The sequence below is a fragment of the Dermacentor silvarum genome, chromosome 2 (assembly GCF_013339745.2).
Source record: "Dermacentor silvarum isolate Dsil-2018 chromosome 2, BIME_Dsil_1.4, whole genome shotgun sequence".
NCBI lineage: Eukaryota > Metazoa > Arthropoda > Arachnida > Ixodida > Ixodidae > Dermacentor > Dermacentor silvarum.
The window spans coordinates 84,661,519-84,686,603 of NC_051155.1; the positions used below are offsets into that span (position 1 = coordinate 84,661,519).

General features: G+C 45.6%; 1 protein-coding gene across 1 annotated transcript; it reads right to left on the reverse strand.

Moving 5' to 3' along the window:
- Positions 1-245: 245 nt before the first annotated feature.
- On the reverse strand, positions 246-23,580 carry LOC125943642 (uncharacterized). Its single transcript, XM_049663095.1, has 6 exons — positions 23,483-23,580; positions 20,847-20,949; positions 17,069-17,154; positions 13,948-14,055; positions 1,884-1,937; positions 246-599 (listed from the first exon to the last, which is right to left on the reverse strand). Exons 1-6 carry the CDS (start codon positions 23,552-23,554, stop codon positions 381-383), a joined length of 642 nt encoding a protein of 213 aa, XP_049519052.1. The 5' UTR covers positions 23,555-23,580; the 3' UTR covers positions 246-380.
- Positions 23,581-25,085: the final 1,505 nt, after the last annotated feature.

The window sequence follows — 25,085 nt, forward strand, 5'->3', positions numbered from 1 at the left end:
AACGCCCACATCACCACTCTTAAAATAAAGGTCGGAGTATCATCCTGCGCGTCAGACATGCATTTCCTGCCTTCCTTTCATTTTATCTTGTCAAACATTGGCGCGCAACTTCACTTACGCCATAACATTCGTGAACAAGGTCTTTTTACAAGACGCTATAAGAATTCAAAAGTTTTTTGAGGGAAGAAATACGGTCGATGTTGCCTTCAAAATGAAAGTTTATTGGTGACAAACGTGGTTCTGAACTTCCTCAACCACGTCAGTGGACATTACGTTGACCTTACACTGTTTTTTCATTGTATTCATATAAGCTTCGAACCGCATTTACTGTGCATAGAGTAGTGAGCGACGCCGTCGCCCTCAGTGCGCTTCCTCCAAGGTTATGGAGTCTCCAAGGTCGTGTTCGCGACCCTTGACAGCCGACGGTGGAGCGGATCTAACGGCGATGAGGCCGCAGAGTCGGATGTGGGGACGCTTTTGATGAAGCTGGTCGTCGCTTCCATGTCGTCGCTGCGGTGTTCCTCGTGCTCTCCCGCTTTCGGCGACGAGTTCTCTAATCTTGCTCGAGCATATTTGCGAACTTGGTAGGCGCATGCTCCCTGCATTGAAAAACCATTGAATTCCCTGTGTTAGGTTCTAAAGCAGAATGGAGTGCCACGGCAGCAACACTACAAGACAATAATTTACCAGGAACCTGCACTTCCCAGAGACTTCGAATGAAATTGTATCACGGAGTTTTAAGTCCGGAAGCAACACATGAGCAATTATAGCAACCCAAAAACTCAAGCGAGTGCACATAAATGCGTTTTTGAAAACACTGTTATAATTGATTGATACGGACAGTACATGACCGTCAAACATAGCTGTTTTCCTCCGAGATCCGCAGACTTTTCCATCTCCTGCTACGTATCGCTGTAGACTACATATCTACGACCTCTACGTTTTCTTCTGTACATTTGGGCAAGTATCACTACAATAATATAAGTGTCCAGATGACATATTATGTTATATTATATAATACCCAAGAAAAAAAGTTGCCGTCACGAGCTTTCGGCGACAAAGACTGCTCATCTTTTAATGTCATTAGCATTGTTAGAATACGTCATGTGCTCTTTGGTATGTATCTATGTCCGGATCTAATCGTTTTCTTTTCATGCCAACTTGGCTCATGGGGTAAGTCATTGGATAACTCGTATCATTTTCAGAATGAACACCTAGCGGACCCTCCAGATGTCACGGTGCACTGTGGCCAACCTGAAATTTATATGTTCTCCTAAAATAAAGTAAAGGCCGATACTTTTCAGATAGATCTGATATTTTTTATTGCTGGTGGCAGACTTTATTGAAGAAATGGGAATATTGCACGGCACCATCCATTCTGAGCAGTTTGACCTGTCTGGGTTACGGTCTGGCCTTTCCTCTTGGCGGACGGCCATATTGATTCTCACATCGCTAAATTTACCAAGAAGCGCTGGTCCTATCAAAGGCTGACACTACCTTAAAGCAGGGTCGGTGTAAAAACACCAATTACACGGCAAGCTTTGGCATACGTTCCTTATACCGCAATGTGTTCGCCCAGCACAAAAGTACTGTGGCATAATGCACCGCAATATCGCGATACGAATATAGAACCAAGAGCGCTGGTGATGCTATTTTGGTGAGCACGTGTATGCGTTGCTTAAGCACCACCATCTACAACACGTAAATTTATACTGCAGCATTTATGATTAACTTCTAACTCAAATTTCATGCCATTCTCGCTGACCACGTTATGCTGGAGAATGACTACAAATGAATAATTATACACGTCAAACAAAATTTGTTAAACGAAACTCTAATGGCTCAGTCATCGAAATCGTTCTCCCGTGTCAACGTGTTCTTACCTTTGCAACCAGGAAAGTGCTGTAGGCTCCGAGGAGGCCCAGGAGTATTTTAACCTGGAAAGCACAAAATACAAAGGTTCATATGAATATCCTTAGGCATGAATACAATTTTGCTAGCGAATATGACCGAGTCATAATCCTCCTTCCATTGTTATGCAACGCATTTTGATACCCACTCTTTGTTGACGTCTGCAATGCGAAATTTTTATCAGCATCCGATTATCAATTTCAGCAATTTCATTGTTTACTGTATATTCTACATTTCATTTGAAACATTTGTGTGTGGTGAAGGTATTTGCAAAGTTGCATGTCATAACTACCAGAGCTATATCGTTTTCCTATTCAGGTTTATGTAATGTCTGTATCGTTTCAAAATATGTACTGGTGTGAAGTTTGTGTTTTCGAATATTTTGCATGTTCACTGAATGTCCCACCAATACTGGTGTCTGCACTGCCCCAGGTAGTCTCAAACTCGCAGCGACAGCCTTTTGTCTGGAGGACTCTCAGCTTACGCATTACAAATAAAGTGGTTTAGTCTAGTCCCACTAACATGTTATACTTAATACCCGTGCTGTTTGGTAAAGCTTCTTGTCTGAAACCAAATCTTTGTTCTATGCTGCTAGGAGGTGTATAACCAAGCTAAACTTTACTTGTGATAGGTAATGTGTTAGCAGTGTTTACTGTCAACTTGTACGAAGCCCCTTGTGTGCTTTGTGTCTATTCAGCCATCATTTGCCAAGTGCACGCTAGGTGGCACCGCAATACTTGAACCCAGAAAAAACAGGCTTCATCAAAGCGCATTGTATCGACGTGCGCCCGAAGTGACGATCAACGAGCAACAGCACGGTCTTTAGCGGCAATCCAATCAGGGGGGTTTAACGTTTTAAAGCAAAACTCATAGAGTAGGAGTGCCGCCGTAGATAGGGGCTCTGATTCAATTCCAAACTGTTTACATACACTATCGTTTTTGCATTCAGCTCCCATCACAATGTGGCTGCCGCTGTCGGGAATCAAACCGGGAATAACACCTCAGGGAATTAAAACCATATCAGCCTAGGCGGTTATAACTTAATTATTTATAACGCACAGTGTTATCACTCGGCGAGGTGTCCTTGCTAAAGAGGTGGTGCTCAGGAGCAACCAACAAGAACGTCGACATGACTGCAGTCGACAACGCATGCTTAGAACTTCCTAAGAAGTAAAGATAAAAGAAGCAAAATTAAATGCAAGACATTATTCACTGATGTAGGGCCACTAGCCTAATGTTTTTTTTTCTTCTTGAATCAGAAACCCTCGCGTAAGCGCGAGGGTTGCTTTGTAGAAGATGGGTGCACAAAAATTGCTTAACTTTTTTTCTTTTGTTTTAGAATTTCGAGACAATGCTGGGTTGAACAAAGTTGACTTTATTGTTTGCATTACTTCAATTGCTGTAGTTGTACTGTTAATTGTGGTCACTTTGAGAATCGCTTTTATCTAAGAAGATGCACGCGCAGTCGGCCATGAGCAGTAAGAAAATATCTGATGGCTCTTTACGATTTTCCGTCAACAACATTAAACAGATTTCGATTTTCCTGCTTGTCAGCGAGCAATTTCTGCCAAATATTATACTATCTTAAGGACATTTTTATGTTGTAATCGTTTGACATTAATGTACGTGCACAGCAGAACAAGTGGTTGTTTGGAAGTGCAGAAAATGCGCGCGAAAAGTAGTTTCCCCAACTTATTACGCGTTCGTGCGAAGGGAATCAGCCGCTAATTCGAAACGTTGTGCTTTTCAACATCGTAGCGCACCCTCTCCATTTCCCCACTGTCTCGTTTAATACAATAACTGGACCAATCCCAAAAACCATGTTAGTAACATAAATAACCTAATGTAACCTACGACTTATTTTGCCCGCTCCGAGCGGTAATCATGCACAAGCAGAAGCCGTCATAGAGGCAAAGTTTTTAATGTCGAGAGAATACCATCTACTGATGTTACGTAATTTCCGAGAAATTGTAGCAATTATAATTGGTGTAACTATATGCAAACATTGGAGTGAACAAACTCCGGGTGAAGACGAAGCTCGCAGAAAAGAACTGAGAGAATGCACGCTAGACCGAGTGAGAACCTTTATCACAAGCCAGATTGAAGATAAAGCGCGTGCAGTAGCAGCGAAGAGAGCAGTTAGCGAAAACAACTTCCTTGGATTAACTGCTTATCTCGGTATCGTAAAAAAAATTTACCAACGATTAGGATACGCCGTAATGCAAAATTTGAGGGCAGCTCTATGCGTGTTTTCATTTCGCGATATATTGGCTGGCGCGGCCAATCGGTCTCGTGCGGCACGTTGCAAGCGTGCCTCGCTAATCTTGTCTCACTAATCCTCCAGACTGCATCGCCAACCTAGAGATCACGAGAGCCAGCGCGCGGGTGACGCGTTGGCGCGATTCACAACAGCTGCCGACAGACCTCCCAGACGACGCGCGCTACTCTGGCATCGTAGTATCTATCGTCGCCGCACTAGGCTTTTACAGACGATAGTGTTTCTTGGCCTACTTCGGCGCGAAAAACTTTGTCTGTCACCCGATTCAATCGCACGGCCAAAACCAAGCATAACGAGAGGAGGCACAGAGGGAGAAAGAAATAAAGGCAGACAGAAAGCGAGTAATAAATAAATAAATAAAACTCTCTTGGCAAGGCGGGATTCGAACGCGGGTACCCAGAGTGCGAAGGCGAGCGCCATAACCACTAGGCTAAACACCCTCTTTTTCTTTCTTTATCGCCTTTATTCAATTCGCACAGAAATACGGTGTACAATGATAGCAGCCCATCAAGGGCTGAAAAGGGGAACAATCAAAACTCGGGCATGCACATCAGCCCTTCTAACCTAGGAAGCCAGTCTGGTTGGGGTTCATGAAGTTCGTACACTTGAATCATTCTGCTTACATATTCGCAAAAGTAACTCCTTATTGGCCTCGCGTCAAGATCTGGATTACGATCGGCCATTCTTGACAAACAAATACTATGTAGGCCCAGGAGCGTTATCATGTCGAATGGAAAGGCTTCGTCGTTATTGACCGGTAAAAATCTAATGCCATTGCTATCTACTGGTAAGTCTTTTTTAAGGTTCTTTGAAGAATATCCCAAAAGAAGTAACCTCCGCAACAATCTAGGAAAACGTGTTCAATTGTCTCAGGTTTCCTACATATGAAACAGTGATTGCCCCAAGGTACAAACATTCCTTTTTCTTCCATGTATGTTTTTACTTTTAGCGTATTAGTATGCAGTTTGAAAAAGAAGCTTTTGACACCTCCCCTAACAGGCATGTTTTTTACCCTTTTTAAGATATCTTTACCTGGATCATCATTGTATTGGATTCTATACAGGGTAGTGAGAAGAAATACATCACATAAGTCTTTGTACAGTTTTTTCCGCGATACGCCACAGCGGTATTCTAGGGAGAAATGATTTTGCAAAATACGAAACGAAAGGTACACTTCTCTCATATACCCAAATATGCTACCTGGCATACATTCCGACCGCACAATTAAGTTTGGCAGATGTCTACCTACCTCACTTGGCGCACAGTTCGTATACGAACCGACCCTGTTTTATAAAAAGGGTCGGTAGCATTGCGAAAAAGCATAAAACGATTCACCAGCTCTCTAAGATACAGATGTGAAAGGCCAAGTCCTCCTAGGCGGACACGTGTAAAAATACTTGTTCGTTTAGTTCTTTCCCACGTGGATCCCCAGACAAAAACAGCAAAAGCACTATGTAATTTTTAAATGTTAACGCATGAGCAATGTAATACTTGCAGCACGTACCACAGCTTGCTAATTAGGAACAAGTTGCAAATTGTGGTGCGTGCAAATATGGATAGGTTAAAGCCTTTAAAACGCTCAGAGCTTTTTCGTATTGTGGCAACTTCTCCACGCCAATAGTGTTCACTGTCTCTATAATGCTGCAAAGGTACACCTAAGTATTTAACTGGCGTAGTCACCCAAGACATGTTTGCGAAAATACTTGGGGTTGATAGCCAATGGCCATGCCGGAACCCCAAGATCTTTCACCAGCTTATAGCGCTGCCGCTGACTCTACAAAATGTTTTGCAATGTTCACAAATTTTAGAACGCTTTCTTGGTTCGAACAGAATACAGCAATATCGTCAGCGTATGCAAGAAGTCGTACTTCAATTGCGTGCAGACGGAAACCTCGAACGTTGGTGCTATTGATCACGCTTAGACAAAATGGCTCAACGTACAAGCAAAATAGTAGAGAGGAGAGGGGACATCCCTGGCGTACAGAACGGTTCACTTTGATGCGCTCTCCCACTATTTTATTAACAATAATCCGTGTTGTGCAACCTCTGTACGCCATGCCAACACCTTCTCTTATGATAGAACCAACCTTTACATTCTGCAATATACACAGGAGTACATCGTGAGGCACTCTATCAAAAGTTTTTGTCTAAATGAAGTTGTATCATTGCGATTCCTTCGCCTGTTGTATCACAACATTCGAGCACGCACCTGGCCTTGTGAATATTCGTTAATATTGTGCGACCTTTAATTCCACACGTTTGATATTCTCCAACCAATTCGTTTGTGACCATTTGCAATCTTTCAGCCAATACCTTCATATAAATTTTGTAATCGACATTTGTAAGCGCTATTGGTCTGTACGAAGAAATCTGTCTCAGGAGCCTGGCGTCCTTTGTTTTGGGAATCAAGACAGTATATGAAGTTAGGAATGACGACGGCAGGAGACCTACGTCTTAAGTGTTATTAAATAATGAAGTCAAAATAGTAGCAACGCTATGTTTGATTGATTTATAAAACGCTGCGGTCAGCCCATCGGGACCAGGTGATTTGTTAGGATTGAGCTCATCAATTGCCATTTTCACTTCTTCAATCGAGATAGGCATTTCCCATAGATCTTTAGCGTCATCATCAATGCTTGGTATCGAATGCAAAAATTCATTTTTAAACGCTTCAATATTGCCTGAGATATGAGCAAAGACGTTATTATAATAATCGTAAAAAGCTCGTTGAATGTCAGCCTTTTCTACGCAGATTACTCCTTGCCATTCAATTTCCGAAATTTGGTTTATATGGGCACGTTTTTTTTTCTTTATGCCAAAGGGTCGTTTGGTGGGTGTCTCACCGGCCACCATTCGTTCAGCCCTTGCTCTCAATATTGCTCCACGGTAACGGTTCTCGTCAATTGCTTCTAGCTTTTTCTTCACGGCTAGAATGTCGTCTTTAAACATTCCCGGTTGTTGGCATTCTTCAGCTATTAGAATGCCCAAACATTCATGAAGAGTTTTTTCTTCTGTCCTTTTTTCGTGCTGTATTCTACTCGTAGATTCAAGTGCTTTTAATTTTACCCCTTGTTTGAACGGATCCCACTGTTCCCTCAGAGTAGTCTCGTCGTTGGTGAGCAATTCTTGAACAGCTTCATTTATACGCGCTGAAAAAACGTCATTATGCAGTAGTTTGTCGGTAAACTTCCAATTTTCCCATTTGAATTTGCTTCTTTGTTTCAATTTACCAATATCGAATTTGACTAGACTGTGGTCAGTAAAAGAAACGTGTGCTACTCAATACTCGCGGCAGAAAGCTAACAACTCTGCGGATACATACGCTCGGTCAAGCCGCGCATGGCTAAATCCTTGGAAGTGCATGAATCGCGCGCATGCATTTAATCCCAAACACTCTCCCACATCCTCCAAGAGGTGTTCTTCAATGATTTGATCAAGAATGTCATTACTGCTTTCTCTGTAGGGAGTAGGACTGGTTTTGTCACGTGCTGACAGTACGCAGTTAAAGTCGCCAAGTGCTATTATAAATCTATCTGTTTTAAGATGTTGTTCAAGACATCGAAAAAATAAATTCCGTTCATTCGAATTTGTTGGCGCGTAAATGCACGAAAGCGCAATTTGCAATCAAGTAGAGTAAAATCGCAAAATATTGGGCGACCAGCATCGACATATTAGGCGACGCTTGTAGAACATGCATTTACGGGAACCATATGATTGCGGTGTACCAACGATTGTAATAGAACTTGCTATGGGCGAGAAAAAGAGAAAATGAGAGCGAGATAGACACAGAGACATTTAAAGAAAGAGAGAAAGAGAAACAGATAGAGAGAAAGAGAGAGACAGAAAGAAATGGAAAATGAAACGCTGCAAATGAAAAAAATCAACGTGTTAGAGAAGGCCTCGAAGAGACGCTACGCGTAAAACAAGCCGACTGAAGCCGCGCCTGTGTAGCCGGCTTAAAGCCAACAGTAATAAAATGTCCCAACAGATGGCGCGAGTGCAAGGCGAACGCGGGAAATTTGAATTGAATTCAGCAAACCCTCCATTGCCTCCATCATGGGAGGAGTGAGAGGGGAGGGGAAGAGCGTGAGGTGTGGAAGGGGGGAAAAGAGATGGTGTTACGTATGAGGGTCGGCAGACGACTATCGTCTTTCGACGTCATTTGCAGCGGAGCAAGCAGATGTACGGCCAATGTTTCTTCTCACGCTTTCGACATACCCTTCTCCGCTTTCTGCCTAAGGGCGCGTTCACACTGAGACATTCGGCGTCTGGAGCGGCGCGGAACCCAGTTCGGCGGCGGCGAGATCCGCCGGAATAGCCCTTTCCGCGCCGATCGCTCCTGGACCGATTTTTGCGGCAGCTGCCGCCGGATTCCCTCACCGCGGGCCAATCGGAGCGCGAGTGAGAAATTCGAAAGATGGCGGCCAAGTCCGAAGCGCTCGTCATGTCGCAGTCTTCAAGGCTCGTCGCGACATCGGAAACGCTCATCGAATAGGTGCGTGTCCACCCCATCGTTTTCGACAAGCACCATGTGAAGCACAACGTGACCTGACAAAGTGGCCTGACCCAGCTTCTCGCGGTCTTGCAGGACGAACCCCCCGCCACCGCTGGCGTCGTTGCTTTGGCGAATGCTTCTACGCGTCGTGCATCGCCAGCAAGGTGTATGCCAGCAGGCTTAGCATCATCGTCGTTGCAAGCAGTGACGAAGAGCCGCAAAATAAAAACATGCCAACTCTACACGAGAGGAGATAAGTGCGTAGTTTCAATAGAGTGTATAGAAAGGCGGAGTGAGTCCAGCGAACGCCTTGGCAAGCGCCCATAGGCTGAGGCGAGCTCACAGGCTGAGTAGCTGTCGTCTGCTCGACGCACCGTCTTTGTTGCGTCGTTCGCATCGTTTCTGTCATGCTTTCTCCATTTAGTTGACTGCATTTTGTTGACAAAATCACTGTTTCTATCACCGAGTATGAAAACTAGATGCAGCAGAGTGAAACGCCTGTCAAAGCTCCATGCTGCTGCGGGGTAGGGTCTGCGACGCCACAAGGCGTCTGGCCGACGTTCCGGCGGCGCGGTAGGCAAGCAGTATGAACGACGAGAATTTCGGCGGCAGGAGAAATCCGTTCGCTGTAGACGCCGGATTCCCCAGTGTGAACATAATGGTTCCGCTGTGCCGCTCTCTCCGCTTTCCCCTTCGCGCCTCTTTGCTCTCGCCGCTTTTTATTGCGATAGCAATTATATGGACACTCAAAAGCAGATTTCTGCCGTCGGCGTCGCCGTCGCCGTCGCCGTCGCCGTCGCCGTGAGGTTCCGTATGACGTCATTTGGAGATGAAATCGTCGCCGCGCGCCGAACGCTGTATGTGCGAGTGAAAGGGCGCGAGGGGCGCGTCTTTCACGGGGAGTGAACGCACGGCGGAGAACAAACGCGCGTTCTGCGCCGTGCTCGCTTAAGGGCTGCAGAAGTAGGCGTCTCTTTTCTCCTTTACAATCACCATATATGTAGAGCAAACGCGCCTTCTTCGGACGCGCGAGAGGCCGTGGGGGAGGGGGAGGGAAGGGAGGCGACGTTTAGCTGCGGCACCAAGTGCCTATTTATATCAGAGGCTCCAGCAACAGTCACCAACGCCGCACGCATTTTGAGCTAACGCGGGCAAAACGCCGATGGCGTCGACAACAGTTCTGCGTGTTGTTGCTACCAAAGCCGCTCACCTTACTTCGTATGACATTGCTGTGTTGCTATCGCATTCATTGCTTCGCCCTTAGGGCGAAACTGTGACATTTTTTTCCATCCCCCACTACGCGCCGCGTTCGCTGTGCTCGTTCGTTCGGTTACTCCGCTGGACAACGCCGACTCTGGACGCAGGAATGGGCGCCGAAGACCGGTGATCTAAAAAAATCACAGCATATCCACGGGGTGAATGATGATGAGTGGGCAAAGCTCCGGAGGGAATCATCGGATCTCCCGCTTAAGGGGACGCTAGCACAAACGCGTTATAAACGTGCAGTACTCTCTAGTAAGGGGGAGCGGCCACAGCGTCTTACGCAGCCATTTACACATGCCGGAACGTGCACCGCGTTTGCCGACGCCATCACATGACTGCTGAGAGAGTATACCCCCCGTTTTCATAAACGCTCCTCGATTTGAACTTGACTTGCCACCGCTTTGGGCAGCGCGTTCGAAACGCGTTGAAGGTAAGGCGGAGAGGCCACAGCGTCTTACACCAGCTTCTTACACGGGCCGTAACGCGCTAGCACAAACGCGTTAGAAACGCGCTAGAAACGCGGCCTTTCGTTAATGTTGGGTATTTATTGCCATCGTGGTGCGTGTGTCCATGTCCGCTTCGTGGCGTAGTGGGCTAACGCCGCGCGCTCGGAAGCGAGGGGTCCCTGGTTCGATTCCGCGCTACGGACACAACTTCAGAATTTTTCTTCTCATTTTTCTCAGACTGGTTACACACTACTACTACGACGACGGGGACGGAACGGGTGCCGCTATAAGGAGCTTCGCCCCTAAAAGTAAGGGCCCTTCCACTACTGTGAAGATGGAAGCCAGCTAAGCTTTGACTATGCTGGGTCTTCTGTAGTAAATATTGCTATAGTAAATTTATATATATATATATATATATATATATATATATTATTATATATATTGAGAGTCTTCGGCATGTTCGTCAATGAGCAACCCGTCGCGGTGGCTCAGTTTGCTAAGGCGTCGCGCTGCTGAGCACGAGGTTGCGGGATCAAATCCAGACCACGGCGGCCGCATTTCGGCGGAGGTGAAATGCAAAAACGCCCGCGCGTTTGCGTTGGAGTGCACGTAAAAGAACCCCAGGTGGTCAAAATGATTCCGGAGCCGTCCACTACAGCGTGCCTCACAATCAGAACTGGTCATGGCACGTAAACCCCAGAAAGAAGAATAGGTCAAGGAGCAAGGACATCGGCGTCTTGTTTTCGCCAGGCGTGATGGCCAAGTAGTGCGTTTGCTGCGCCAAGTCCGCCTCATCGTCATAGACTAGCGTATGAGCCACAGCGCTCATAGCCGCGGTACCCTGCACGGCAGCGTCAGGATCCTGTGAGATCTCCCGCGCTCCTGCTCTCGGCCGCTCATACCCACATATCCAACGCGGGTATGAGCCACACGTAAATTCTTTCTTTTATTGCGATAGCAATTATATGGACACTCAAAAGCAGATTTCTGCCGTCGGCGTCGCCGTCGCCGTCGCCGTAGCCGTCGCCGTCGCCGTCGCCGTCGCCGTGAGGTTCCGTATGACGTCATTTGGAGAAGAAATCGTCGCCGCGCGCCGAACGCTGTATGTGCGAGTGAAAGGGCGCGAGGGGCGCGTCTTTCACGGGGAGTGAACGCACGGCGGAGAACAAACGCGCGTTCTGCGCCGTGCTCGCTTAAGGGCTGCAAAAGTAGGCGTCTCTGTTCTCCTTCACAATCACCATGTATGTAGAGCAAACGCGCCTTCTTTCGACGAGCGAGAGGCCGTGGGGGAGGGGGAGGGAAGGGAGGCGACGTTTAGCTGCGGCACGCAGTGCCTATTTATATCAGAGGCTCCGGCAACAGTCACCAACGCCGCACGCATTTTGAGCGAACGCGGGCAAAACGCCGATGGCGTCTTCAACAGTTCTGCGTGTTGCCGATGTTGCTGCATGTCCAAGTTTATACAGCTGATAAAGCTAATATCATTACTCCGTATAGCTCTCTACAAGTTTGCTATCGCAATTGATGCTTCGCCTTTCAGGTGAAACTGCGACAACTTTTTTCTCTCTCTTCCTTTTTCTGTTTCTTTATTTCTTCCTTTCCTTCCTTTCTTTCTTCTTTCTTTCTTGTCCCTGGCTCATACCCGCATATCCAATGCGGGTATGCACCACACGTGATTTTATTATCGTTAATCGTGACGTAACTGACAAGCATGTGATGTTATTAATGTCACGACCATTCAGTCATGTTAGTCATCCGTTTTGACAGCTGTGCTAAGGCACAACTGGCAGGAAACCGCCACGCACATGGAGCCGAAATGCTGATGATGATGGGTTTTTTTACATGCGGACATGATCCTGGGGGAAGGAGCCCTTAACAGCTTCGCTGTAAAACTCAAGGCTGCAAGGACTTTGAGTGTGTATGATTTTTGTAGTTGGAGATTATTTTTGTATGTTTACGGCCAACTGTCCTAAATCTAGGGCAATAATAAATTAAACTAATATTTTCGCAAATGCAACGTAATTGGTTTTTTTGCGATAGCAATTATACGGGCATTCCAGGCGCATTTCCGCCATTGTTGTCGCATTGCCGTGATGTTCTGTATAAAGTCCATGTGCGATAACATTGTGGCCGCCCGCCGTATGCGGTGGGTGCGCGTGAAAGCTTGCGAGGGTGAGTCGAAGATGGTTGCTCGAGCTAGCTCGGACAACGGTGAGGAAGGACGCCGTGTTTCATCGCGCTCAAGGCACTTGGAGGAGGGTGGGGATAGGGTTTTCGTATGGCACGGGCCCCTGCTCAAAGCTATCTGCGATGAGTACAGAGTCTACGCGCGCCGAGGGTGGATAGCTTCGTGTGCGGTGTGTTCTTGCCGCTTAGTTGGCGTTGAAGCGATAGACAGCATGAAGGTCGCTTTGTTCGCTGCTGCAGCCGCGCTTCCTCACGCCAGCGTCTTGAAAGCGAGTGTCAGCGGTCGTCGAGTGAGATGTGCTGATATTCGCCTGTGCGCGCGGTGACACGATGCTTCTTAATTCAGTTAGTAAGTTAATGTTTACAAACTTATACGGTCGCTAAAAGTGCTATCGTTACTTCGTATAGCTGTACTCTAATTTACTATCGCAACCAACGCTTCGACTTTCGGGCGAAATTGCGACCTTTTTAACCGCACCACTTTATTTCGCTAGGCAGATCCCATAACGTAAGATGACAGCACGGCACACTTAATCGGCAAGGTGTGGCAAAGAAATTTAAAATTCCATTCGCGATGTGTGTATACAAAAATTATTGCAGAAATTGGGTATATTTTTTTAACCCGCCGTGGTGGCGCAGTGACATTAGTGTTGTGCTGCTAAGCCCGAGGTCGCGAGATCGAATCTCGGTTACGAAGGCCGCATTTCGATGGAGGTGAAATGCAAAAACAGTTGCGTACCGTACATTGAGTGCATACTCTACCTAAAAAAAAACTCAGTTGTTCAACATTATTGCTGAGTCCCCCACTACGGCGTGCCTCACAATCATATTTTGCTTACGTAAAACCCCAGAATTAATTTTTTTACATTCTTGTACAATTTTTATGAAAGATGCGCGCAAGTCATTTAGAATATTTCTAATACAAATAATACCAAAAATGGAATTAGCGGCATTCATACTGGCATTTCCATATGACAGCATTGCCGACGGGATTATTGAATCGTGGGGTTTTGCGTGTCAAAACCGCGATGTGATTACAAGGCACACCGCAGTGGGGGACTCGCTGATAATTCTCACCAGCCGGGGTTCTTTAACGTCCACCCAATGCACGGCACAGGTGTGTTTTTGCACTTTGCCCCCATCGAAATGCGGCCGCTGCGGTCGGATTCCATCTCGCAACCTCGGGCTTAGCAGCGTCACACCAAAGCCACTACAACACCAGGGCAGGCACAGACGGGATTATTGTCTCGACAGCTCAGAATACATGTGGGTTTTACGCACGTGCTCACTAATTTTGCCATATTCAAAGCTCCGCTGACGCAGTATCTGCCAATTTTATTTTTAAAGAACGTCTCGAAGCGGCTTACGTTGAGTCGGTTGCTCTTGAGCACAACGACGCTTATGCAGATGAGGGAGTCCACGAGGACATCTAAGGCTGTCCAGTTGACGAAGACCTTCATCGCCGATTGCGAATCCTGTACGGGGCGGAAACAGCTCTGTTACATGGCGTGTAGCAACATGCGTAATTAGGCGGCCCAGCTGTGGCCGCACGTCTTGGTGAACAGTTCATTTATGTATTTTACGATGGTTGTCCAGAAACATTCGCACTAATACAGTCTATGCGCAACTACGTAAAAAATGCAGCGAAAGCTTGCTTTCACTCAGTGCTGTGGCTGGCGACCTGTATAAGATATTTCAGCACGCATCGGCGTTGTTTTTGCTACGCGTCCGCAAATTATTGCGAGGAAGTAAATCAGTGAGGCTTCGCAAATTATAAGAGCGCGCTTTATGAGACCACGTCTTTCTGAGATTATGCTGGCGGCCAGTCCTCCATACACTTACAAACATTCTGCATGATATTCGAGTGAATCTCAACAAAAAAGTATGTAGACAGCGACGAAAAGTATTGCAACATAGCAGAACTTTTATAACGACTTGTCTGAGAGACAGGGCTTCACGAGAGATAGCTTCTGAGATTTTGGTGCGTGAAAACATGTTTCGCTAAATTAATTGTTTGTTAATTTTAGCCCCGTTTACTGATGTTTTGCAAACTACTTGTTCCACATGTAAGCGCATTGGCAGATTTGTTATTATACAAAATTCTTGAAATAGACTTCCAGCTCGTGCTTTCTGTGCATTCTTGTTCCTGCAAATAATTTTCCGTACGAATTCTAACCAAGTACATGAACTTATTATTTTACGCGGGCTCAGCGTTCTTTGCGAAGGTAAGCCAGAAGAATAATCTTTTTCCTCCGTCATAGCAAAAGCCCTTACACAAGATAAGTATCAATGCGCCTGCTACAGACTGTTTACGAATACACGTGAAAGCTTACGCTCCGTGTCAACCGATTTTGATTATTTTTTCATCAAGCACTACAGAAACGGACGCAACTGCATTCATGCAGATGGCAGGTTCCACATTATCTTCAGTAAAGAAAAGCGTCAACATGTATCAGTGTGCGAGACTTGCCAGCGTCGCGTCGCGTTTTCCGTTTGCTTCTCTTATTCCTGGTTTTTGCCCAGTAATTGCCATCTCAATGAATTGCTAAATCACTCAAGAGTAAAATTAGGGTGCGTAGGACGTGTGAAAACTAACGACAAAAAAGAGCGTCTGGGCCGTTTCTTCGTTTTAATGAGAGGTATTTACGTAGCGTTTCCGTCTTACAGTTACCGATACCGGTCACCGCGGCTGCGCATGCGCGGAGATTGCCGAGCTCCGGTACGTTTACCGGACGGGCTTCCATCGGTTGCCGTGACTAAGTAATGGCAGTGCCCAGGCTGCCCGCTTCGAATCTAATTCGCAGTGTTATTTGCTCTCCGTCGCGGCAGCAAGAAATAAACTGTCAAATCGTCCCTGTGATCTGATAAACCACCCTGAAGTCCTAAATACTTCAATAAGAATTTTCTTCGAAATTATTCATGCAATTCTATACCACTGCTTCATCACTTGGCTTGTTAGCGACAAGCTGAATGGATGTGGGTAGAGATTACTCTGACGTGCTTGAATACGCTGTTAAGCGTTAAGCATAAATCTCTTTATGCTATGAGCTGGCGTGTATAATAAGTTGCGCTGCATATCAATAAACAGTGGTTCTGAACTCAAACGGCTGCCACGTGTCATAGGTAAGCGAATCGAGCAGAGAAAAAAAAATAATTCTTAAACAACTTGGCGAAATTATTATTAAAGCAATTCCCAGGTCTCATGAAGCTGGTATATTGATAGGATTCAGCATACTTCAACTGATATCTAGCCGATCGCAGATACATCGCTTGAAGTTTCTATACTTACTTCTGCATAATTCATTTAGGATAAACTCCGAAGACTTCATCAAAATAAGCCACTTCAGAACCACTCGTCACAAGCCCCTTCTCTCTCTCTTGAGGAATTATTTTGCCATAATAACACTTTTTACTTTACATTTTCCCCCAAGCAGGGCGGGAATGGAATGCGCCTAGATGCTTCAATTGCAATGCAGCCTACAACATTTGAAATTTCTAGAGCTGGCCGAGCTGACTATAGTGCCCCCAAACTGACGTAATTTTGATAGTACGTGGGTGATATATGCTTTCGATTGTTTAACTCACATATACGATTTTTTTTTCTGCTCCGACTGGGCTCATCTAGGTTAAAAGAAAAAGATTTGTATTCTTTGTATTGTCTAACTGCTTGCCATTCCGTAGCTGCTATATCATGGATTCTTGTTTCTTTAGGTGCACCCACCCCTGTAAAGACCCCATTTGGGATGGACAGTATGCTGAAATAAAAATAAATATATACCCCTCTAAAAGCAACATGCGGTGTGAGATCAAACTTCCTTTAGTGTTGTAATCACAGGGTAAAATAGTAATTATCAACTACCACTTATTTGCCTCGTTTGCCGAATGTTACCACTATTGCGAATCATTTCTGACTCGTGAGAACATACGTCGTCACGTTGCACAAAAAATGCCTGCTGCATGCGCCAGAAAAGCGGTACGCTTGACGCCCGAGACGAACAGCGCCTCCTCTTGGAGCACGTCTGTACGGCGCTGCGTAACGGAATGCAAAACAGATGTTTAAATAAAATATATCCAACAAAACGCAGTTTTCTGTTAGGATTCAATTTATATTTAATTAAGACCAATTTGGAAACAGAAGCGCCGAGCGGACGCACACCCAGGGGTAGAGCTAAGCTTCTAGAGTACCTCATGCCCAGAATTGTAGGGGCATGAGGCGCTATGCATTCGCGAAAAGCGCGTGAAACCTTGGCACTTGTCACTTGTCTCTTTAAACACAGGCCAACATCACCTGCTTAGGAAATATTTCTCTGGTCAATTGCCTAGACTTTTCCAAAGGGCCGTTTAGCCTCCAGTCGCGCAGCACTTTCCCACAATTCTTATGTTCCACATGAAGCGTCAAGTGAGCATACTTTAGGAATACGCGAGTTAATCTTGGACTTAACCGTCAGCAACATATATTCTCAAATGAGTGATGCTGTGTACACGTACGTCTTCAATGCCGATAACGAGCAGCAGGTCCACGACGATGGTGGCGAACAGCATCAGCATTCGCGGCACGAGCACCAAGCACATCTCTGTAAATGAAGTTCAATATGCACTCTCAACACTTAAACGGGAAGATATTGAAATGTGGAACATGTGACTGGCGACTAAATAAGGTTTTACGGCTATAGAGCCGCAATATCTACACTATAACGACAGAAAACTACATGGAAAACAAATTGGAAAGGAAAGACTCGAAAGGGGTCATTGAGGCATAAGTTTACCTATTCACCCGCTCTATTTGATCAAGGACTTCCTTTATGACTTGTCGCTATCAGTATTTCGCTGCTACAGTATCATCCTCCGTAGTTATCAAAACTGCTAACTGTTGACACCCGCCGCAAGCCATGGCGTGGCGCTACTGGGTTCGATGGCGCGGGTACGGCACCGGCCGTATTCCGATTTGGCGGAAATGCAGACACCACTGCAGCCTGCATTGAACGTTGAAGAACCTCAGGTGGTCAAAATTAAACCAGAGCCCCCCTACCGACTGTGTCCTGCCTTATAATCAGATTGTATTTTGGGCACGTAAAGTTCCAGAATTTAATTTTTATTTTCCCACTGTTAAACGTTTGTACCGCAGTTCCGCTGTGTTGGCATTTTGCTTTGAAGCTCTAAAGGCATGCTACATTTGTGAGTGTCGTTGGCGCATAGACATATGCGTGTTCACGGCAGTCTAAAATGCATAAGCAGTCTGTAATGGGCAATAGTTAGTTTATTACTGGACTGATAGAAATTGCGCGAGACGGGGAACGGACAAGACACGGTGAAGAAACACGAAGATACAGCTTGAGCGTGTTCGCTCTCTCTGTGCTGTCAGTTCCCCACCTCGCGCAGTTAGTGTTTTTCCTGAATAAGAGTCCAACTGGGCTCGCAAGATGTTCTGTTTAACTTTGTTTATTACGTCGAAGACAGTGGGAGGCGGAAGCCCAACTCCGGCACCATTGGAAAGGGAGTACTTTGTTGCGCGCGCGAAACAGGGGAAGTCCGTCTAATGCTTTGAAAGCGGGTTTTTTACCTCGGCCGCGTAGGCGCTCGGCTTGTCTGTTCATCACCGGGTGGTAAAGAGTTGCTGCAACTGACGAGATTGTGATGTCGCTGGAAAACTTGCGAATTTCAGAACACACAAATGGAGGCCCGCTGTTCAATAATTTTGAAGGATTTGGTACAGGCCACAGTAGCCCGATGTTTTACGAGCAGGTCGTGGAACGTTAATAGCTCTGAAAATGATTTCATTTCCTGCGTGTTGGAAATCGTGCCACGGTCAATGCTCGCACCCTGTTTTCTGTAGGATGGCCAACCTCAGCATCAATTTTGTGTCCGAGAAACTTCATTTGTAACTTTTTTTTTCATTCTCGCACGCGTGCAAGCAAGAGCTAGCTATATTTTCATCAACTAACTCTGAGTGCGCTGCGTGTTCTCCCCTGGAGACATCACTCACCATAACATCATCAAGATAGATGCAAACACCCAGAATAAGTGTTGACTCCATGAATTTCTTGATGATTGCTGGCGCTGCAGCTATGCCAAATGGTAGTCTGTTTGTGGGGCTAATTGCGGCAATTCTGAAAACTATTCTCCCCCTTGAACAACTGGTAGGCTTGGGCCAAACTTATAATGCTTAAGATTTTTAGAGTGAAGCATTCTTATCCTCTTTCCCTGACTTCTGTGTCCGTTTATAACCGTTATTGATGCGCCGCAAGCGCACTCCACATGTGCACATTGACCCCGAGTGGAAGCTGTCAGAAAAAAATAAGTATCCGTTAGTTAGTTTCATATCGCCTTACTGACGGCTACTCGAGTTGCGCAACCATGTCGCATTCCTACAGCGTTCGCGCCAAAAAATGCAGTTTTAAAAGAAGAGACCCATAACTTATAGCATAACGTCTACCGGTGCTAACATATGGGGCAGAAACTACAAAGTTAACAAAGAAGCTCGAGAACAACTTAAGGACCACATAAATAGCAATGGAACGAAAACTATTAGGCGTAACGTTAAGAGACAGGAAGAGAGTGATGTGGATCAGAGAGCAAAGGGGGATAGCCGATATTCCAGTTGACATTAGAGGGAAAAAATGGAGCTCGGCAGGCCATGTAATACGTTGGATCGATAACCGGTGGACCATTGGAGTTACAGATTGGGCGCCAAAAGACGAAAGCGCAGTCGAGGACGGCAGAAAACTAGGTGGGGTGATGAAATTAGCAAATTTGCAAGTGGCAATCGGAATCGGCTAGCACAAGAGAGGGGTAATTGGAGATCGCAGCCAGAGGCCTTCGTCCTGCAGTGGACATAAATTAGGCTGCTGATAATGATGATAATGAACCTGTAGTACATTCAGCTGATTCGGTAAGGTTGCCCTGCGTCTGCCTACTCAATCTAGCTTTAGTTATAGAATTTACAGCACGGTGTGTCTGGCTTCGTATTTGCTTCTTTGGTCGCCAGTTATGATAAAAAACCCCAAAAAGTATGCACAAGTAATAAGCCGCCTGTCTCTACTTACGCTTTATGTGAGCGTTCCCTCGAATGCTCGGCGAATAATTAACATGCTACACTATCTCTTCGCCAATTAGTTTTGTGCCGCTTAAGTTTAACTCACGGGATTGAATATCGCGCTTGCTGTGACGCCACATTTCCACGGTAACACGTCTCGACTGGCGCCTGCAGTATTTCCTCAGTGCTCGTACGTGATGCAGTCGCCATAAACGAGTCATTTCATCTCTTACATACTGCGGCGCAGATGATGAGCGAAAGCATACATACATCGTTGAACGGCAACGCAAATGTTATCAGTGGCAGCAAATTTGTAGTTCTGGTGCGTTAGTGGGAGCCGTCATGTGTTCTTATACACTTTTTGATGCAGCGCGAAACGTAACCGGACACAAGAAGGCCTAAGTAAAAGGACAACACACAGAACTAGCGCTCTGTGTTGTACTTTTACTTGCGCCTTCCAGTGTCCTGTTACGTTTCGCGCTGCATCAAAAGTGTTCCTCATGAATCACCAACAGCCCCCCTCGCTACCACGGTAAGCTGTATCCTCCTGAGACCCGAACACAACTATGCGACATAATCGCTCTTCAAGGACATTTTTATTGTTTAATATTAAGTTATGAACTCAAAAAACTATTTTTAAAATTTGAATACCGCGATGAGATGTCAAAAGCTGTGTCTCCACGTACGTGAAAAAATGACTGTCTCCATCATCTCCTCACGTTTACTGCGGTAAAAACTGCATTTCATTGCTTAAACGCTGAGATAAAGATGGAGCTACATGTAGTATATTGCCATGTTGCTGCTGCCTCCGGTATTTTCGCGCAATTTCAGTGACTTCAAAACACACCTACAGGTTGTTTTCGGCCGTCTGGGACGATACAGAGTTCTAGACCAATTTATTGATAAATTGCGTGAAAGCAAGTGACCAGAAGTAACTTCTTTGCAGTTACACATGCACCGTACTTCAAGCCCAGAGGGAATACTTGGCGTAATCACTTCCGAATGAATTTCAAAAAAAAAAGTTTAAGGCAATGTGCAATGTATTCTAGAAGGGGTCTTAGGAGGATATTAGCTTCCGTTGCACTCAAACTTAAATCTTGACATCTGGTGAGTAGAGGACGTAGGTGCCGTCCAAACGCTACAGTGTAATCATTGAGTAAACAAATTCTATTCCAATGTTCCGTTAGAAGGACGTGCATCCCGGCCCACTGTTGGCGTTGCAGTCGTTCGTACCTAGAATTGACGTGTCGATGGAGGCCAACTTCAGGTGCATCATGACGTCTGTACTGCCCATGATGGCAAACAACTGTCCCATAAGGAACAGGCTATGGAAAGTCTAAAAAGGAAGATAACCAAATATAACATAAGATACGTATTGCGCATATATAGGTTTACGCTTTCAATAGATGCATTTAGTGAATAAAGGTTTCGGAAAGGGAAGCCTCGCAAGGCACAACAACGGAAGATAACCAGGATGTCCAATGTAATTTGAGAAGACTGCGATATGAACGCCAACGCGTGCTTTAGCGAAGCCTGTTCTTTTCTTGCTGCGCCAGCGATTAAATTAATCGATTCGCTGCACACGATGATCTGTGTGAGTCATCGGGAAAAGTGTCAATTTTAGAGCCGTAGGAATGGCTGCGCAGGTCGCATTGCAATGCGTGTTCGCGGAGCGGACCCCCGATTGTTCAATACGTTGTGAAAGGTACAGGGGTGCTAAAGCGGGGTGAGCCGCTGGGAGACAAGCCACCACTATTCAAATTTCTCTCTAAATACTGTGAGCACAAAAAAAGGAACTTAAAGATTCGCAGATTAAACTGGGTAGTGTTTACAGCGTGTCGACATAACGCGGACACTAAGATTAGCACTATATTCGAAATAGTTATCCCAAAAATTGGTCTGGTTATAGTCTCCGCGCACTCTGTCTGTCCTAAAATGCCATGGAATGCGTTGAGGGACATTCCTAATGGAATGCTAATGCATTGCTGAGCAAATTTCGGGACGGAAAATCTTGAAACTGTTGTTGTAATTTTAGGAGTCGCAACTACGTGGAAATTACAGGAGTAGAATGAAAGTGAAAATTGTGAAGTAATAACTATTAGATCATTCGCTCGTAAGATAGCGATTATGGCAGAAATTATTCTACACATCGTCCATAATATTGTGCTAAAAATGTTTCCGCTCAACATAACCGGCTCTGCTTCCTTCAAGTGGGTGGTTTGTGCACGGCTTGCCTTTTAGGCGCTAGCCAGCATGCAACTGGGCAATCGTCTGCTTATATCATCAGAGCAGAGGAGGAGGAGAGAACGAGAGCAGCTCCTTTCCTCACCCTTTAAGCGAAAGTCGTACTGCCTGTTCAAGTCGATCAGTATTTGGAGGACGAACGAGTTGCCGATTTACAAGGACATTCACGGAAAACTTCAGCCACTATGGACCAACGCCAACGAATAGTGATGAAAAAGCTGCAGCCTTTTTTTTTTCGGAATCCTTGCATAAAACAGCACTTAGCTGCCGTTATAAGAAACTTGTTCCTGACGTAATCTCCCACTTTACATTACAGTTTTGCGCACATTTGGAACCACTGGCCTTTCGCTCTTCCCTTTAAATTATTTTTATTAAGCGAAGCACTATGTGCGAGCTGTCGCGTAATTTCCTAATTGTGGCTGAGGGATGCTGCTGCTGCCTTCCAGACTAGTTCGCACTTTAAAAAAAATCACCAGCACTTCCCCTGTCGAGAAAATGGGGGTCAGCGAAGCTTGTCGTGTGTGTATCTGACCTTGGTCAGGCTAACGTAAAGTTCACGACATGTCACGGTAAGAAAACATAAACGTTTATTAAATGTATACATCGAGGGGTGGAAACGTACAACGCAACGGAAGGGAAAGTTGCACGAAAGGGAAACAAAAGTAGAATAAAATGGAACGAAGTTGTAGGAAAGGGAAGGGAAAGTAGTAGGTCAAGTACACACACGGCAACCTTCGCTTACCCCCATTTTCTCGACAGGGGAAGGGCTGGTGATTTTCTTTCTTTCTTTCTCTCTCTTACTATCTTTCTTTCTTTCTCTTTCCCTCTCTCTTTCTTTCTCTTTCCCTCTCTCTTTCTTTCTCTCTTTTTTGTCCTTGGTATGTGCCATTTGGATTGGACCCTTTCTGCACTATCGCCAGGATCAGCCCACTTTTCAGCGTGACACAACCACTACCACTGCCGAAACTTGTGCGCCTATAAAGCTTCGCTAAAAAAAGATGAATCATGGGCCCGGCGAAACCTCGGTTCCATGGCACAGCAGCCTGGTGTTCTCACACTATGCCAGAGTCACACGTATAGTTATTCCGTGACAACACCAACTAACTACTCGAGATGATCGCGTGTGTCGCATTGCGTAGCACGGGTGCTCGAGGACGCGCGCGCGGGCGCCAGTTTCCTTTACCGCAATACACGGATAACTAGATGGGGAAGTTTATAGCATTTGATTGACCACTTCACGAAAGCTTCGCTTCGGATAGGCTCCAAGAGGTGCGTTGAATCTGCATAATTATTTTCATGAACAAAGACATTCAGCCATTCTACGCCCCTGAGGAGGTTTGCATGCTTCATCGCGGTAAACAGCTACCAGGTGCGCGTTAATTATTATACAATTGCCCAGGAACACTCGATAATAGCTCATAAAGCCGAAAACATCAGGTATTTTTTTTTTCTAAATGTGTTATAAGGAAATGGGCACGTCAACCATTCGATAACGTATGCTTCAATTCACATGATTCATTGTCTGCCGCACCTGAAGCATAAGCGTCCACTGGGACACTTGAAAAGCGCGATCATACCGCTTAATTGTGCCGCGCTGTAAAGAAGAAATACGCATATATACTCACGAAAAAGATGGTGGCCATAGTCTGAATACCGGGTTGGTTTCTGAGAGCCACGAACTCCAACACTGACTCCATCGCGTACAGCTTCCTCTTCTTCTCTGACCAGCTAAGGACATGGCACGAGCCATGGTTTGAGGCAACATTTTTTAAGCGGGAAATCTCGGTCATGTAGATATGTAAAATCACTACGCAGCATTATGACCAGAGTAGCCTCCTCTTATGATGATATCGAATTGACGAACGCGGTATTGAAGCTGTCGAATAATCTATGAGCCCCTGTTTTTACGATATTGAAAAAAATTTGTGGCAGCAGTATACATAGCATCACAGTCTTTTTCTCTCATTACCGTCATTCGATGAACGTGATTACCATTATTATACAAAAATATTGCACTTCATCACTCAACATTTTGACTATCAGCTTATGATTACTTCGCGTGTGCCACTGCCCAACTCTAAGATACTACAGGCTCAACCTCAAGCCCTTCTTTGCGGGCACCAACAACAGAGTCATTTCTCGCAAGTTGTGTAGTGCTGCAACGAAATGCCCGGCTTTCGATAAATTTCAGAGGTAAAATTGCAGATGTAAAGTGATCAGACGTCCTGATTTCCGTGGGACACGTTCCACTTTTACCGCCATGGTCCCGCTGTTTTACGGCTTGCGTGCCAGACAATGTTTTGTCCCGCTTTCACCTCACCGGACCCCAAGTTATCCCGAAACGCCTGCCATGTAGGTGCCAAATTGGCTGTTCACTTTCTCGGCTTTGGTGGCGCCAGCTTCGAAGAGACTCGAGAGGCAGGTGGCAAAACGAAACCCTGGCGCAAGTGAGGCAGCGGCACCTGAACGCACGACCACTTGTGGCTCGCAAGTTCTCTCGATGCAGGTAAAGTGGACTTCTCAATGAGTTGACAAACGACCTGTAGCAAAGCCTGAGCGCACCAATACCAGGAATTAGGGACATTTCGTACAGTTTCCTTTTTTCGCCACCACGTGGCGTATCGACCTTAAAGAATTCGAAATTCCCGCTATGACGTATGCTATGACGCACAACTAAAGAAAGCGCAATAAAAAGAAACACACCCTGAAGCTGTGGCTTCACCTCGGAGCTTGGAAACGAGCGCGCTTGTGTATCAGCGTTATCTCGAAGACGGCCAGCTACTTGCTCTACTGACAATGAATCGACGGTTTTGCTAGACACTTCGCCAGAAAGCTCGTCCGCATTCTGGAGAGATGTCTGATCGAGATAACGGCTCCCGCGAAGCTTCCGATGAATATATATTTTTTTTCCTTGAGCAGACTTTTTATTTGTACACCACTGTGGCCACGGTCTTGCGTATACGTCAGGGTTCTGTTTCATGGGTTTCCTATAAAACTGGCGTGATCCATTGTTTAAGAGGAAGCTTTAGCTCGGGCCTACCTTCGATGCCGGATTATCAAATACATGTAAAATGCAGGAATGCTTTCATGAGAAAACCGCTGAACCGATTTGAATGAAATGTGTTGCATTTAAGAGGGAAAGTTAAATTGCAGAGACTGCAGCAAATAGAATTTTTGTTTAGATAGTGTAATGTTTTCAAAGAATTGCAGGATGTTCGTAAATTTCAA

Excerpts from the sequence above, each read along its gene's own strand:
- LOC125943642 (XM_049663095.1), bottom strand. The coding sequence starts at position 23,554 with ATGGAGTCAGTGTTGGAGTTCGTGGCTCTCAGAAACCAACCCGGTATT. Across the intron at positions 1,938-13,947 it reads TCAAGAGCAACCGACTCAAC|GTTAAAATACTCCTGGGCCT; the intron begins GTAAGCCGCTTC and ends TGTGCTTTCCAG. Across the intron at positions 600-1,883 it reads GCACTTTCCTGGTTGCAAAG|GGAGCATGCGCCTACCAAGT; the intron begins GTAAGAACACGT and ends TTTTCAATGCAG.